Source organism: Haliotis asinina, chromosome 14 (genome assembly GCF_037392515.1).
Source record: "Haliotis asinina isolate JCU_RB_2024 chromosome 14, JCU_Hal_asi_v2, whole genome shotgun sequence".
NCBI classification, from domain to species: Eukaryota; Metazoa; Mollusca; class Gastropoda; order Lepetellida; family Haliotidae; genus Haliotis; species Haliotis asinina.
This window is the reverse complement of record NC_090293.1, coordinates 22,077,590-22,091,647: the sequence shown is the minus strand read 5'-3', so window position 1 is coordinate 22,091,647 and position 14,058 is coordinate 22,077,590. Positions and strand designations below refer to the sequence as shown.

At 39.2% G+C, this 14,058-nt stretch overlaps 1 protein-coding gene across 1 annotated transcript; it reads left to right on the top strand.

Moving 5' to 3' along the window:
- The first annotated feature begins 7,806 nt into the window (after positions 1 to 7,806).
- On the top strand, positions 7,807 to 12,355 carry LOC137261663 (BTB/POZ domain-containing protein 6-like). Its single transcript, XM_067799441.1, has 3 exons — positions 7,807 to 7,933; positions 8,908 to 9,198; positions 9,660 to 12,355. The coding sequence occupies exons 2-3, from the start codon at positions 8,921 to 8,923 to the stop codon at positions 10,708 to 10,710; spliced, it is 1,329 nt and encodes a 442-aa protein (XP_067655542.1). The 5' UTR covers positions 7,807 to 7,933; positions 8,908 to 8,920; the 3' UTR covers positions 10,711 to 12,355.
- The last annotated feature ends 1,703 nt before the right edge of the window (positions 12,356 to 14,058 follow it).

Here is a 14,058-nt window from a genome sequence, read left to right as displayed (position 1 = left end):
ATGTGTTTATCTTGTGTCTGGCATGTGTTTTCATATTTGAGCACATCACGCATAAATATCTGAGTAACCTTTATCAGGTTTTAATCAGTTTCTCTTTGTATCATTGCACTAAATGTTATGTAATTTTCAAAGAAGACTGACTAATATCTACCATAGATACAAATACTCAGGACACACATCTAGTCTCTCAAATGAACAGACGTTATAAAAATTAAATGAAAAATGTAATGAAGTATACAAAAGAACCCAGGGATTTCCTTCATTTTCAAGGAGTGAGGTAATCTTGACGTGTCACATATTCTAGACTTGCTTAGGCCCACTGGGTAGATCTGACACAGGTTCTGTCAAATAAACTACAAAAAAGAATTCAACCCCATTGATATTTTGGTAGGAATGCGTGATGTGAAATAGATGTAGGTTAGAACAGAGAAGCTGTTGAAGTAAATTACATCAAATGAGACAGCTCATTAGAAAAATCTGTTGGTAAAGTTAGTCGCAACAGATAGTTGTTTCCTCTCAGCATCCATCCCTATCTGTTACAGGGTCTGCATAAGAAACAACATGACACTTATTTTCTTGTGCTTTATGATTTAAAAATAATTTATGTGTTTCACGAGTCTAGTTTGAAAGAGGGAAACTGTTCAAGTAAACCCAAGTTCAGGTTAACACCTAAATATCGGTATCTCCTTTCTATTTTCACTCATTGACTCCAACACTGACACCTCAGTGGCAGGCATGGTGTAAGGGGGGTAGCTCCTAGAGCAGTTTTAAACAGGTTGGTCACGGCATTGATGTCTCATCGCTTTTACCCAAGTAAGTTTAATGAGGGTTGCTAGAAGAAATGGACGTTATTGAAAGTCTAAATAAACGTGCAATGCATAGTGATGGTATACACATAACGACAGTAAAATAAAATATTATACATGGGAGGTTACTTTACACCTATGTTCGGTTAATTATGAGTCTTTCAAACACGGCAAAACAGTATACACTGTACTAACTCCAACTTGTACATATGTGAAATTTCGGCTTTTCACGGAAGGTTAATGAACCAGTTTGATCCTAAATAAATGTAAAAACACACACAACTTCGGAAACGAAGATCAAAACCATTCTATTACCCCTCCAAGGTATAAACTACGAATATATGACAGGGCTCGATTTAGTGCTAGTGTATCCCAATTTTACAAACTGCAAGCTAGGTTTTAGTCTAACTTGCACCGGGTGCACGTCAATATCACAGAAGTAAATCAGCAATAAATGTAATACCATAAGCACAATTATGTCAGCTCATTTCTCTTCTAAACTGTGAATAGCTATTTACAGACACGACTGGGCTATAACAGCTCTTGAAAACAGGGATCAGCTGTGTATCTTTGTTGGTATGGTTCCATGGGCTATTTACAGACACGACTGGGCTATAACAGCTCTTGTAAACAGGGATCAGCTGTGTGTCTTTGTTGCTATGGTTTCATGGGCGCTTCATCACGGAAACATGTTTATGTGCACTTATACCTCTGACATTTTAACACACTACGTCATCATTTTGAGTGACAACTGACATCTTTAACGCACATGCCGAATGAAAATAACCATGATGGACAGCAAAAGTTAACAACAAACAAACATTAAAGCTTTTTCAAGCAATCAAGTGAAGATGCTGACAAGTGGTAAACTCGGAAACAGAGACACGTGCCGATAGCGACGATACCAACAGGAGTGATTCTGTTAACAAAACGAAATCAGATTTGCCATTTGAAAAGGCAGAAAAAATGAGAAAAAAAACATTTACAGATTTCTCTAAGATGCTTGAACTTTACCAGGAATTAAATTTTTACAGACATGTGCAAATGACAACAAAACGAGATATTTTATTGACCCAATTAGTGAATCTTCTTGTCTGGAAATTGTTGGAGAACTTGAGACAGCTGATTTTTTGGTATTATGTGATGGTTCAACAGACAGCAGTGTTTTGGAACAAGAAGCGGTGTATGTGAGACATCAAACTTGAACAAGCCAAAGCTGTGATTGCGTGTGCACCAAATGTGGAAAGAGGTGATGCTGTTCAGATCAATGAGGCATTGTTGAAGATGTTAGGTGAAAAACTTGATTTGTTAGAGATGAATGGAAAAGTCTAGCTGGTTTGCGAGTTGACGGGGCAGCCATGATAGTGAGGGTGTAAGTCAGGTGTGCGAAAGACAACACAAACAATAGCCCCTCGTATAGTTGAAATCCACTGCTTTAAGCAAGTGAAAGCAATATCCATGCCTTGAGGTAATCACGAATGTTTTAGACAAGAAACCATAACAACTTTGCTCCATCGATGCCTCACATGTAGTGGATGATAAATGTTTTCAAACATCAAACGCATCAGTCAAATTACACCATCAGTAAATGTTTGCTTCAGTTATATATAAGTGTTCCTTTACGTTTTTCATGTTTCGTCACAAGCTATGCGATATAAAACTTGTAAAGAAACATGGAAAACTAAAGGGAACAATTGCATTTTCATGACTGTGATCCCTTATTTTTTGACCTCAGTATATCTACATAAGGATCTCTACTTTTGAAGCTAATTTTCAGGTACTGCATAGATGTAAAACTGCGATATAAAACTTGTAAAGAAACATGGAAAACTAAAGGGAACAATTGCATTTTCATGCCTGTGATCCCTTATTTTTTGACCTCAGTATATCTACATAAGGATCTCTACTTTTGAAGCTAATTTTCAGGTACTGCATAGATTTACTTTCCAATTGCAGACAGGGCTCTTCGACAACCTTGATACAAAGTGGATTTGACGTCCAGGGTGACACTGAAATGGTTCGACCCTGCGAAGATTCTTTAAGAAAAGTTCTTCATCCTTAACAGATGAAGGAAGTTTGTGCTTCTGTGCTCTGATTAGGACATCAGCTTGTTCATCCAAATTCTCAGAAGTACATTCTGACGAAACAAACACATATAACAAGAAGTAATCCTCAAATTCAATCAAAAATAAATATTTCTATTATTTTGTATCTGTTCATTTTAAAATATATCCTGTCGCCTCTTACAATACCCCCATTGTGTTTCCAGCAGACTAATATCTGAGTACATTCCATCTCTGCTGGGCATACAGAAAACTGAACAATCTCGAAACATTCAGATCTCGTGAACAAAAGCAATAACAATAATTACTGCACTCACCTAAAGATATTTGAAACTTGCTAGTACGAACATGAAATTGTTAGTTAACAAATCCAGTGAAGCTTCTCCGGGTCAAAGTAAAATCACTAATGGTGTTACCGTATGTACGTACGGATGGATGGAGGCATATGCAGTGCTGTAAAATCATTAGTGTGTATCATCTGTATTTCAGCATCCCCCGGAAGGTATCCCTCATGTCCTACATGACATCAGTGTATATTCTCCAATAATGACAGACCTTATAGTCCACTATGTGAGTAATATTTTATAGTGGTCACCGTTATTCACACGGTTCACAATAAAATTGTGTAAAGTATCCAGTTTTCATCTTCAAGTATTACATGATCTCTGTCAGCTGATATGACGTTTTGAAATCATAACCTTCCTGTTTCATATGTGTTTTAAAATACTATGACAAATTCAAAACGCTGAGCAGTTTCTTTGTAAATAATATAACTAAATCACTTTCTTGTTTAATGGAGAATATCGTATTTTTGATTGTTACTTAGAAGATGTGCTCTACATAACATTGATAATAGTGCACTTGAATAGAAAATTATTCAACAGTTCATATTTCATTTATTTCATGTATATTTCTTTACAAAGGAAGGACAATTCGTTTGAAAGTTTCTAAATAACAATGTAGTCAGGATGAAATCACATGCAGAACATAAACACTTGTAAACAGGTGACAGACACAACATCAAGTCAAAAAAGCCCCAATTAGTATGGAATGGATAAGTAGCATTATCATAGAAATATTTGTACTGTATTCCTGAAACGTAACATGTATAACTGGCTCACCCATCACTTGAAACTTGGATCTGTCATTACATAATGGTTTCAACAGAACAAAACTTAAACTTGAACAGGTGAACAAAGTGTATATTAAGACTTTTGATGGACCTTTTGCTCCTTATTGACCATTGATACCACTACCTGCACAAGATACAGGTCTTTCCATCTTGCTTTCATCACGCACTCATACACAAATCCTAGGATTTAAACCAAAGACTCCAGATATAGCCTTGCACATAATTTTTTCCTTGTGACCGTGTAGGCCAAAAGCACATCACCCAGTAATTCATGCAAGTGAACTAATTCCTCTGTGATTGCTAACCAGTTAAATGCTGCAAGTGCTTCATAGTCCTTGTGAAACAAGACACTACTTCTTCCCTCACATGCTGCCCTTGAACTCTCCGTCATTTCATCAAGAAGCAAAGCCCAACTTGCTTTCTTCTGTTGATCATGACTGAAGACTTGTTTAGCCAGACAAGACAGCTTAATGAGTGGTTGCTCTACACTAAGCACAGACATCCCTTCTTAAAAGCCTGGTCAATGTCTGCATCCTTCCCTCTTCCAAATATCTCGTTGGTCTTTTCTGCAAGTAATGTGGCAGGTGGTGATAAATCCAAAGACCTTTGACTTGATTTCCTCAGTCGCCATGTCAATGTGAGCTCTGTAAAGACACTGCGATATCCAAGTTACATGAACACGCTCACAGTTACGGTATACAAAATATCATAGAATTTAGTTATTCCACTGACAATAGTTTCAAGAATATGAATCAGAAGCAGTTAAAGAACATTATATGCGTTGACATCTTTGCTAGGCTTTCTAGAAGTTGAGTGGATGAAGAATGAGGACTATGATTTATGGATATACAACATCTGTTCTTCTGTGAGTGCGACGTTTCGACATAGATACATAATGTCGTTGCCAAGCAAATGGTACCATTAGTATCTATGTCGAAACGTCGCACTCACTGAATTAAAGAAGTTGTATATCATTTGCTTGACAACGACATTCGTATCATTCTTCATTGTATGCTTTGCCATGACTACAGTTAATCCATCCCATCTTGTGCGAGGTATGTGCACAATGTACACCGAAGAAATATTTTCACATTATTCTATTTGTACAAGATCTATCTTGAGTATGTTTCAAATGTTTCAAAGTACCAAAAGTTCTTGACTGTGTTCGAGTGATAAGTAAATGGAAAAAAACACTTTTACCCGCCAAGGAGGACAACAGGAATAACTGGCTCAGTTTGGCATTCCACGCGTCGAGTAGTCATTAAGAGGGGGCTCCATCCAAGATGTTCTGACATCTGAATTTTCGTGACTCGCAATATCGAAGACGACATAGCATACAAAGAATTAAATGTTACCGTCATCATTGAAACTACTGATGATTGTACTGTCATTCAAACTGGCTTGCTTACCAATAACTGCACTATCACGAATAAACTAATAACATGTGCTTTAAGTACGAGAGCAAAGCACACGCAATTTGAACCCTTGGGGCACACTTTTCCCAAACTGATGTGACTTGGTGGAGAGGCCGTGTTCTCCTGGCAATGTACACCGAGTATGATAGCTGAAATTGATTAAATGTAAATAAATTACTGGCTTATGAGCTAATGGAATATGCATTTTCTGCACGATATGATGATGTGCATATGCTATTTTAACGACGATTGATTCATTGACATTAGTTAATTAGCATTGCTTACCCTCATCTTACGTTTAGAATAAGGTGTATGACCTGTATGACCCTCGAGGCCTTTTCTTGGTTGTGCTGCTATAAGCGGTGGTGTCCGGTTTTCTTAGTCGGGTTTGCAATGACTGTGAAAAGACTAATAACATATTGATCAGTACCGGTGTCAAGTACATTTGGACAACTGCACATAGCTGGGTCTACGTCTCAAAAGCAATCTGATACAGCACGTACATTGGGCAAAGAACGGCAACATTATCATGATTAAATTTTCTAAAGATTCTAGCGATGTTTTATGGCTGTGGTCGTTCGCTTCCGTGTCTTATGAACACGATTTCGTGGCCATAGCGAGCTGACACGTAATATTAACGCAAATATTGCTGTTGAAATGGAGTGCGCGTCAGTGTTTACGTTTTGTGGTCGTGACGACGATTTCCCTGTCTCGAGTCGGGTAAGCCGTGCACTGAAAAAGATATGGACCTTCTTCTCGATACTCTCATACATTGCAACTGTAGTGATGAAAATGCTATGAAAAAGTTCTAATTACCCGTTCTAGCTTTTACCCATGTTACCTTACCTTGTCCACCATGTTGGTTTTCCTTGTGTACCGGTCTCCATGCGGTGGTGGTCACCTGGATCAGTGGCGGATCCTAGCGCAGGCGCAGTAGTCCCAGGGAACCAGGTTGTTATAGGAGACAGCTCAGTAAATTTGACGTAACCTAATAACCTAAATGCTTTATTTTTTTAATACGAATGTTTTGCTAATGTGTGAATGACATTTGCAATTAATTTCTATTTTCCTCGATGGGGACATTGTTTTTCCGATCAGAAAAAAATGATGTCCTTGTATGAGGACATTGGGTCTAAATGAATTCTGATCAAACTTCAAAGTGAGATGATAATAATTTGTTCAGTAATTATTTTCTTTCATCCCAAAACAAAATGACGGTTTTGAAAATCCACTTGGCCCGTTTTAATTTGCTTTTTAACGTAGATCGAAAGAGAAAGTCAAAGTGATTCAACTGAGATACCATACACATGTACAGTGCACAAACTATGTTGGATGACTAAAGTTTGTCTGATGGTGACTTTTCAGAGGACGAAAGTTTTGAGGATTCTGATGGTGATCCTACGTCTGGACTATCAGAAAAGGAATCAGATCCAGAATCAGAACTGGAAGCGGATCATGGTGTATATGTACAACCAGCAATGGAAGGGATTGAAAAGTCTTAATCAGAACAATTCACCTCCTTTGAAAAAGTGTCAGCTTACAGTCCGATAGTGTCCACAAAGAAAGATCAGGAGTATTTTTGCATCCTTTGATTACGTTCTAATTGATTCTCAGAAAATCTTCATTTTGTACAAACATGGGAAAGGATTTTGACAACTAATGAAAACATGAACGTCTTTGCCCTTGTACGAATCATCATTTCACTCGGCAATATGTGAAAGAGGATTTTCTCATGAAAAGAGTGAAATCTGACTGGGGAGGTTCACTGACAGCTCTGCTTTCTGTAGCACTAAATCTGAGTTGTGACAAGTCGGCAAGCTTCAGAATAAAACATCTAAACAAATGAATAGCATATTTCTTTCACTACATATTGCAATAAAAGCAGTGGACTGGTGCAACTAGGCTTTGTCTATGGTTGCACCTGGTGCAAGTAGGTTAGCATCTCTTAAGAGAGTTCTGTTGTGATGTACTGAGCCACAAAAGGCTGATACCTGCTCTAAAACAACTCAATTGTTTCCGTCGTATTACATTAATGTGAACTCTTCAATGTGTCCTCTGTGTTACATGTAATGTGTAATTATGAATATTTCTGAACGTGTGTACTGTGGAACTGTGGAGGTGTCCTCTTTGCTACATTCAATATGTCATCGGAAGGTTTTCTTCCTGTTGATAAGCGATTGCAAATGTATCCTCTTTGTTTATATGCAGTTGCAGCTTTTTCCTTCGTGTTAATGTACAGTTGTGAAATTTGCCTTCTTTGTCAGTTTTTAATTGGATGTTTCCTTGTTGTGTACAGCTGTCATCAGTGAACACTCATACAAGTATGACAGGAAACACGTAGGCGCTGATTTAAATCATCCGGTTTTACACTTGCCAGGAAACTGATAGTCAACCCCATGCTTTAAAGTGAAAACTGCAAGATATAGTCACATACAGTGTGCATATCTCTCACAGAAAAGCACCTACAGCACTGGGAACAGATCACTCACAACGTCTGTTTAACTGATCGTCACAGAGGTGAGTAAGTATTAGTCTTCACACTATTCGTATTTCCTAGCTGAATTCCACGATCTGGGCACTATCGCCTGACCATACATCCGTATTCTGACCAAGGGACGGTGGGGTAGCCTAGTGGTTAAAGCGTCCGCCTGTCAAGCCGAAGATGCGGGTTCGATTCCCAACATGTGTACTAAATGGCGAAGCCCATTTCTGATATCCCCCACTGTGATGTTGCTGGAATATTGCTAAAAGCGGCGTAAAACTAAACTCACTCACCTACTCTGTCAGCATCATACTGGTGTGTGGTTTTCAGCAAAGAGACGAACGTTAGCGATATGTGTCACTTGTGTCTCCACTTTCACAGTAGACTAAAAAGTCAGGACTCAACTGAAATATGTGAGCGAATGCATTAGTAATAGGATATGTTTTAATGATAAGCAAGACAAAAATATCATCGCTCAGTTTCGTTTTTGAAGCCTATTCATATTCGTCCATATATGCTGCTAAAATAGGCCCCATAGTGATGTTGCTGGAATAGTGCTAAAAGCGACTTAAAGTCATACTCACTCACTTACTGCTAAAATCTAATAAATTCCTCTACTGAACATTTGGTCCTCAGCACTGATGCTACTACTGAGATCGGTACTCAGACCCGCTGACATGGTTGATGCTCGTGATGTTAATCACTGGGCTGTCTTAATCTGACTAGATTATGAACATTTACATATGACATTCCTACATCTTGAACACTGCTGAATGCGGCACTGATTAACAAACTCGAAAAACTCAAAGAACACCATATTTCTTCCAGATCACAACAGTTAATCTGATATGACAATTACATTCAGTAATATTTAGTCTTTTAAAGTCACTCCTCTACTTCTTAAGCATATAACATTTTCTATATGAACATATGTGATCATACCCCATTCATGCGAACTCGCCCCATTGCTGGAAATTAAAACCTATTCCGTGTGTCGGCTCTGTTTCAGATTCCATTGAAGAATGGCGACTCATACACAGGCTGTCAGCAAATCTGAATTTGCTGACAACTGGCAAGCTGGGAAAACTCTTGCTGAATGTAACCTGCGCATGTTCAGTTCTGAAGATTCGTGTGACGTCACTTTTCAAGTCGGTAGTACTAGTCACGTGATCAAAGCTCACCGCTACGTGCTCATGAGCAGAAGCTGTGTTTTCCATTCCATGTTGTCTGGGTCCCGTTCGAAGTGGTCTGACATAATTGTCCCGGAAATAGAGTACCATCACTTCAAACGCTTTCTTGTGTAGGTATATCATGAAGACTAGTCATTTCATTTTGGTGGTGTTTGGGTCACAACCCATTCTTAATGTTTACATGTGTTTTGGTTTTTGAAAGGTCGGTTGGTGGTATCAGTACTGCTATACTGATAGTTCTGAAATTTTGAACAATAGACTGACATATATTTACATGCATTTTCTATCTCGCTCCGTGAAACAGGTCATGTATCAAGCTTCGAAACATTAATGAGAATATTCAGAACTGACCATTCTGCAACTGATATGCTATGTAAGAATACCATAATAGAATAAAGGTAAACTATACCTGACGTTTGTAATCATTTAATTATCTCCATTAAACTGAAGGGAAACATCCTGAGGACAGGAGTTGAGGTATATTCTGAAAGTTGGGTAGAGTGGTGTGGGGTGGCCATGAAATAGAGAGTCAAGAAAATGTCTTTCATGTGTTTTGCTTCCTCTTTGGCAGATACCTCTACACCGACAGCACACACGTTGACGTTGATAATGCACCAGCTTTACTGTACATCTCCAGAAAGTACGCCATAAACACATTAGAATCGCGTTGTATGGAATTCCTCGAAGAACACCTCTCAGCCGACAATGCCTGTGTATTTCTAAAGGCGGCTCATCGCTTTGGCCAAAGTGAGTTGTACCAGAGAGCCATGACTTTAGTAAAGGATGAAGGTGAAAGGTCATTACAGTCCCCTGATTTTCTGGCACTGGGTCAATCCTTGGTGGACCAGATCGTGGAATCGGATGATCTCGTTGCTCGTGAGCATGTTGTCTTTCACGCAATCAACAGCTGGGCAGAGGCAGAGTGTAGACGCAAAGGGAGGGAGGCAACTCCCGACGCCAAGAGATCACTTCTGGGTGGGACATTAATGAAAGTTCGTTTCCCGCTTTTAGAACACGCATTCCTAAGGGAAGAGGTGAAAGCCAGCGGCCTCTTGACTGACTCCGAGCGTCTTGAGGTATTCGATTACACAGCGAACTCCGCGTCTGATTTCAAGCTGTTCAATACAAAACGGAGAGCTAGATATCACAAAACGCCCATACACTATGTCAAGAGACTGACAGCAATGTATAAAGGGTATTCGTGGAAGTACAGCGGCAAACATGATGCCATAGCCTTCTATACCAACAGGAGGTTGATGTTGGTTGGGTACCAACTGTACGGTCCTTACAGCACCACTGGCGATTGTGTGTACAGTGTAACCTCCTTTCTCGGGAACGACGACACGGTTTTAAACTCCAAGATTCAGGACACCGTGGAGTATAAGGTTCGAGGTCGCGTTTATGACGTGATGCTGCAGAACCCCGTGACCATCACGGCCGGAGACTGGTACACTTTGGCAGTGAAGATAAAAGGACCCATCACACCTCGAGGAGATGATGGGGCTGAGCAGGTTGTGTGTGATGACGGAGTTCAGTTCAACTTCAGGAACTCCAGTCACAGCAAAAATGGCACGAAGGTGTCATATGGACAAATACCAGCTCTCATCTACCGTCTTGTCTAAAGCTACATTGTGACCTTTGATAACGGATTCAAAACGAGTTTGTCGAATTTGGGTTTGAACCACAACATAGTGTGCTTTGAGCGTGTTGTCGCGGAACAAATTTACCAAACACCCTTTCTTCGTTGGTATTGTGTGCATTTGTGTTTACGTTCAAAATTGCTCTGCCATTTATGTGTAAAGAGGCAAGAGTGTTATCACTGTGTGTTGTATGATCTCGTTAGGTGTAAATGTTTACTCCAGATGAACTAATACCTTCCCGAAGGCATCGAGTGCCTGCATTTCAAACTTCAGAAAACAAACATCAGTTTTCACGCTGCTCTGTAAATTCAGGTACAGGTAGGAGGCAGATCACTCAGTTGCACCTTACTCAAGGTACATGGTACCTGAGGCATGTTACTCCCTGAATCTTTGTGTTCAAGATATGATAATGGAATGTTTGGAGGATCCTGGGAATCTGATCTAAGATCATGTAGGATGTGATAATTGATACCTCCAGTGTCTTTGAGTACATCAGCATCGGAGCAATGGATATTTTGTTGTAATAATTTTGGATAGCAGAGATTTATGTTGGTAAAAACTATCAATATCAAGGATTAGTACGAATCTCAAACACAATATAGAATAATGCAAATAGAAGTGAAACGTATGTTACTAAAATCGTAAAATCTTTATTTTCAATATGCGTTTCAGTTAAGAACACAATTATTGTGCTTAAAATTAAAATAGCTTATTCTAATTTAGTTATTTGTTACAAAACATGTAATTCATAAATTTGTACAAGCCATAAGTACATAATTATGTACCACCTGTTGATTACAAATGAATGTCTAAGTTGTTATGCTATTCTGGTTTACTGCAAATGCAAAGTGTCTATGTTACATGTGCATGATATTACATACAAATCAATAGATCATATCTGCTTGAATTTTGTTTTGTGGAATATATCGCCAATGGTTTGAATCACGGTTTCAATCGTCAGAAAGACTTATTTCAAAGAACGGGCACTTCTGTAAATGAATGTAAAAGCTTTCAGAACCTCTCTTGAAACTCGTTAACAGTAAATCAGTTCAATGTCTGTCTAGTGTCGATTGTATGTTTTCGTGACGTGTGAAGAGGCGACACTGATTCCAGCACAGCGCTTTATTTTGAGAAATCATCCTGCTGTTGAGGAGCATCGGGCATTTGGGACACGAGAAAGTACTCTCCTTAAAAATGTATGATAAAGTATCACGATGACGCTTTGTTGTTGCAATAGCCTGCTATACCAAAAGGAGGGTGATATTAATTGGGTACAAGATATACGGTCCCTATACCACCAGTGACGAGTGTGTGCACTCGTACCATGCAGAGTGTCAACAGGTTCAACTCCAAAGTGGTCAAAGCTATGATGGTGATAAATAAAACAAATATTTTACAATTATTGTAATGGTCACCACTATTGCACACCAAATGGTCACCACTATTGCACACCAAATGGTCACCACTATTGCACACCAAATGGTCACCACTATTGCACATACAGTTTGAAAATAATGAAATTCCAGTTTGTATAACGCTTACCCATATGAACTTCCGTTGTATTGTGTACTTGCTTAATGTATTTTGTATACAGATTTGAATGAATAAAACAAATTTAGTCTCGTAAGTTTCGATTAGACACTTGAAACGCCCTCGCATGGACTTAAATGTTACAGTCCGTTTTCTATCCGTTTCACGCCTTCATACATATTGAGAAAACCGGCCCATATACGGTGGACAGGAAAACGAACCCCTACTTTTATTGGTATTGTACACTCTTCAAAAAAGTAGGGGAACTTCAGTTCTTTTATTTACGATTAAACATATCTAGGAGATTTATCGCAGTCAGTCAATGTTGATAATATTGCATGTTTTGAGAGTGCGTCACCATTTGCACTTTCTCACAACCATAGCTTTTGAAAAGTAGTCGCATTTGAAACATGACCGATGTATGGCATGTACCTGAAATGTTTGCCAACGTTTACACTTCCTATCCAAATTGAAAGTTCAGGTTCCCCTACTTGGCATGTTGCACGTAGTGATTGTTGGAGTTTGCCTTAGTTACATTTCGACCAACGTATCAAGAGCAATATGTTATTTCACCACGTTACGTCATGGCCATATTTCATACACTGCTGTGAGCAACATTTCTCCATACATTCACAATTTCCTTCATGTTTGACTATTTGGTCCCAATAATCACGTCTTGTGTTGTGAAGTGATTGAGTGAGTTTAGTTTTACGACGCACTCAGCAATATTCCATCTATTTGGGGCGGTATATCGAGCCTGGACCAGACATTCCAGTGATCAACTGCATGAGCATTTGAGCTATTGGGAACCGATGACATGAGTCAACCAAGTCAGCGAGCCTGACCACCCGATCCCGTTAGTCACCTCTTACGACAAGCATAGTTGCCTTTTATAGCATTTGAGCTATTGGGAACCGATGACATGAGTCAACCAAGTCAGCGAGCCTGACCACCCGATCCCGTTAGTCACCTCTTACGACAAGCATAGTTGCCTTTTATGGCAAGCATGGATTGCTGAAGGCCTATTCTACCCCGGACCTACACAGGTCTTGTGTTGTTAAGTATTTAGACGGTGTCAGATTCCGAACAAAATTACTCGGTACGGCTAGAATATTTACCTAAAATAACTCTCCACACTTTTGGAGGAATTTCATTCATTCATTCATTCATTCATGCCACTACGCATAACGAAACCCACTGTTTCAGTGTGGATCTACAGTATCATCGACTTGGGCTGTTACGTATCTGCATAAATGAAGACCTGGGTACACTTTGTGAAACTCATTTTCTGGTGTCCTCCGCCGTGATATTGCTGGAATATTGCTAAAAGCGGAGTAAACCTAATCTCACTCACTCGCTCACTCACTCACTCTCTGCATAAATAGTCCAGCAACACGATATTGTTCTTGGATATATCTAACACCAATACATATTGAGGATAATTAACAAAACAGACACAACGATATAAGCTGCAAGCATTTAATCATTACTATATATTTGAACATTACTGTCATTAGACTTTGCACAGTCAACACACGAACGTGATTCAAAGTTCAAACACACCCTGTCAGCTCATCCGATGGTGATAATATTTCCGCAACAGACATACATACACATAGTCCAGTCTAAGTACTTTTCGTTACACTCCACCACTGAGTCTAACAAAACCTTATGTGAGGTCGCGTCAGGTAACCTTTGAGATTGACCAATGAGAACACAGCTTACCAAATCGCGAAAGTGGACATTCGCACATACCTTCTGAGCTTTTTATCTCGAAAAGGTTCGTACACGAACGATTCC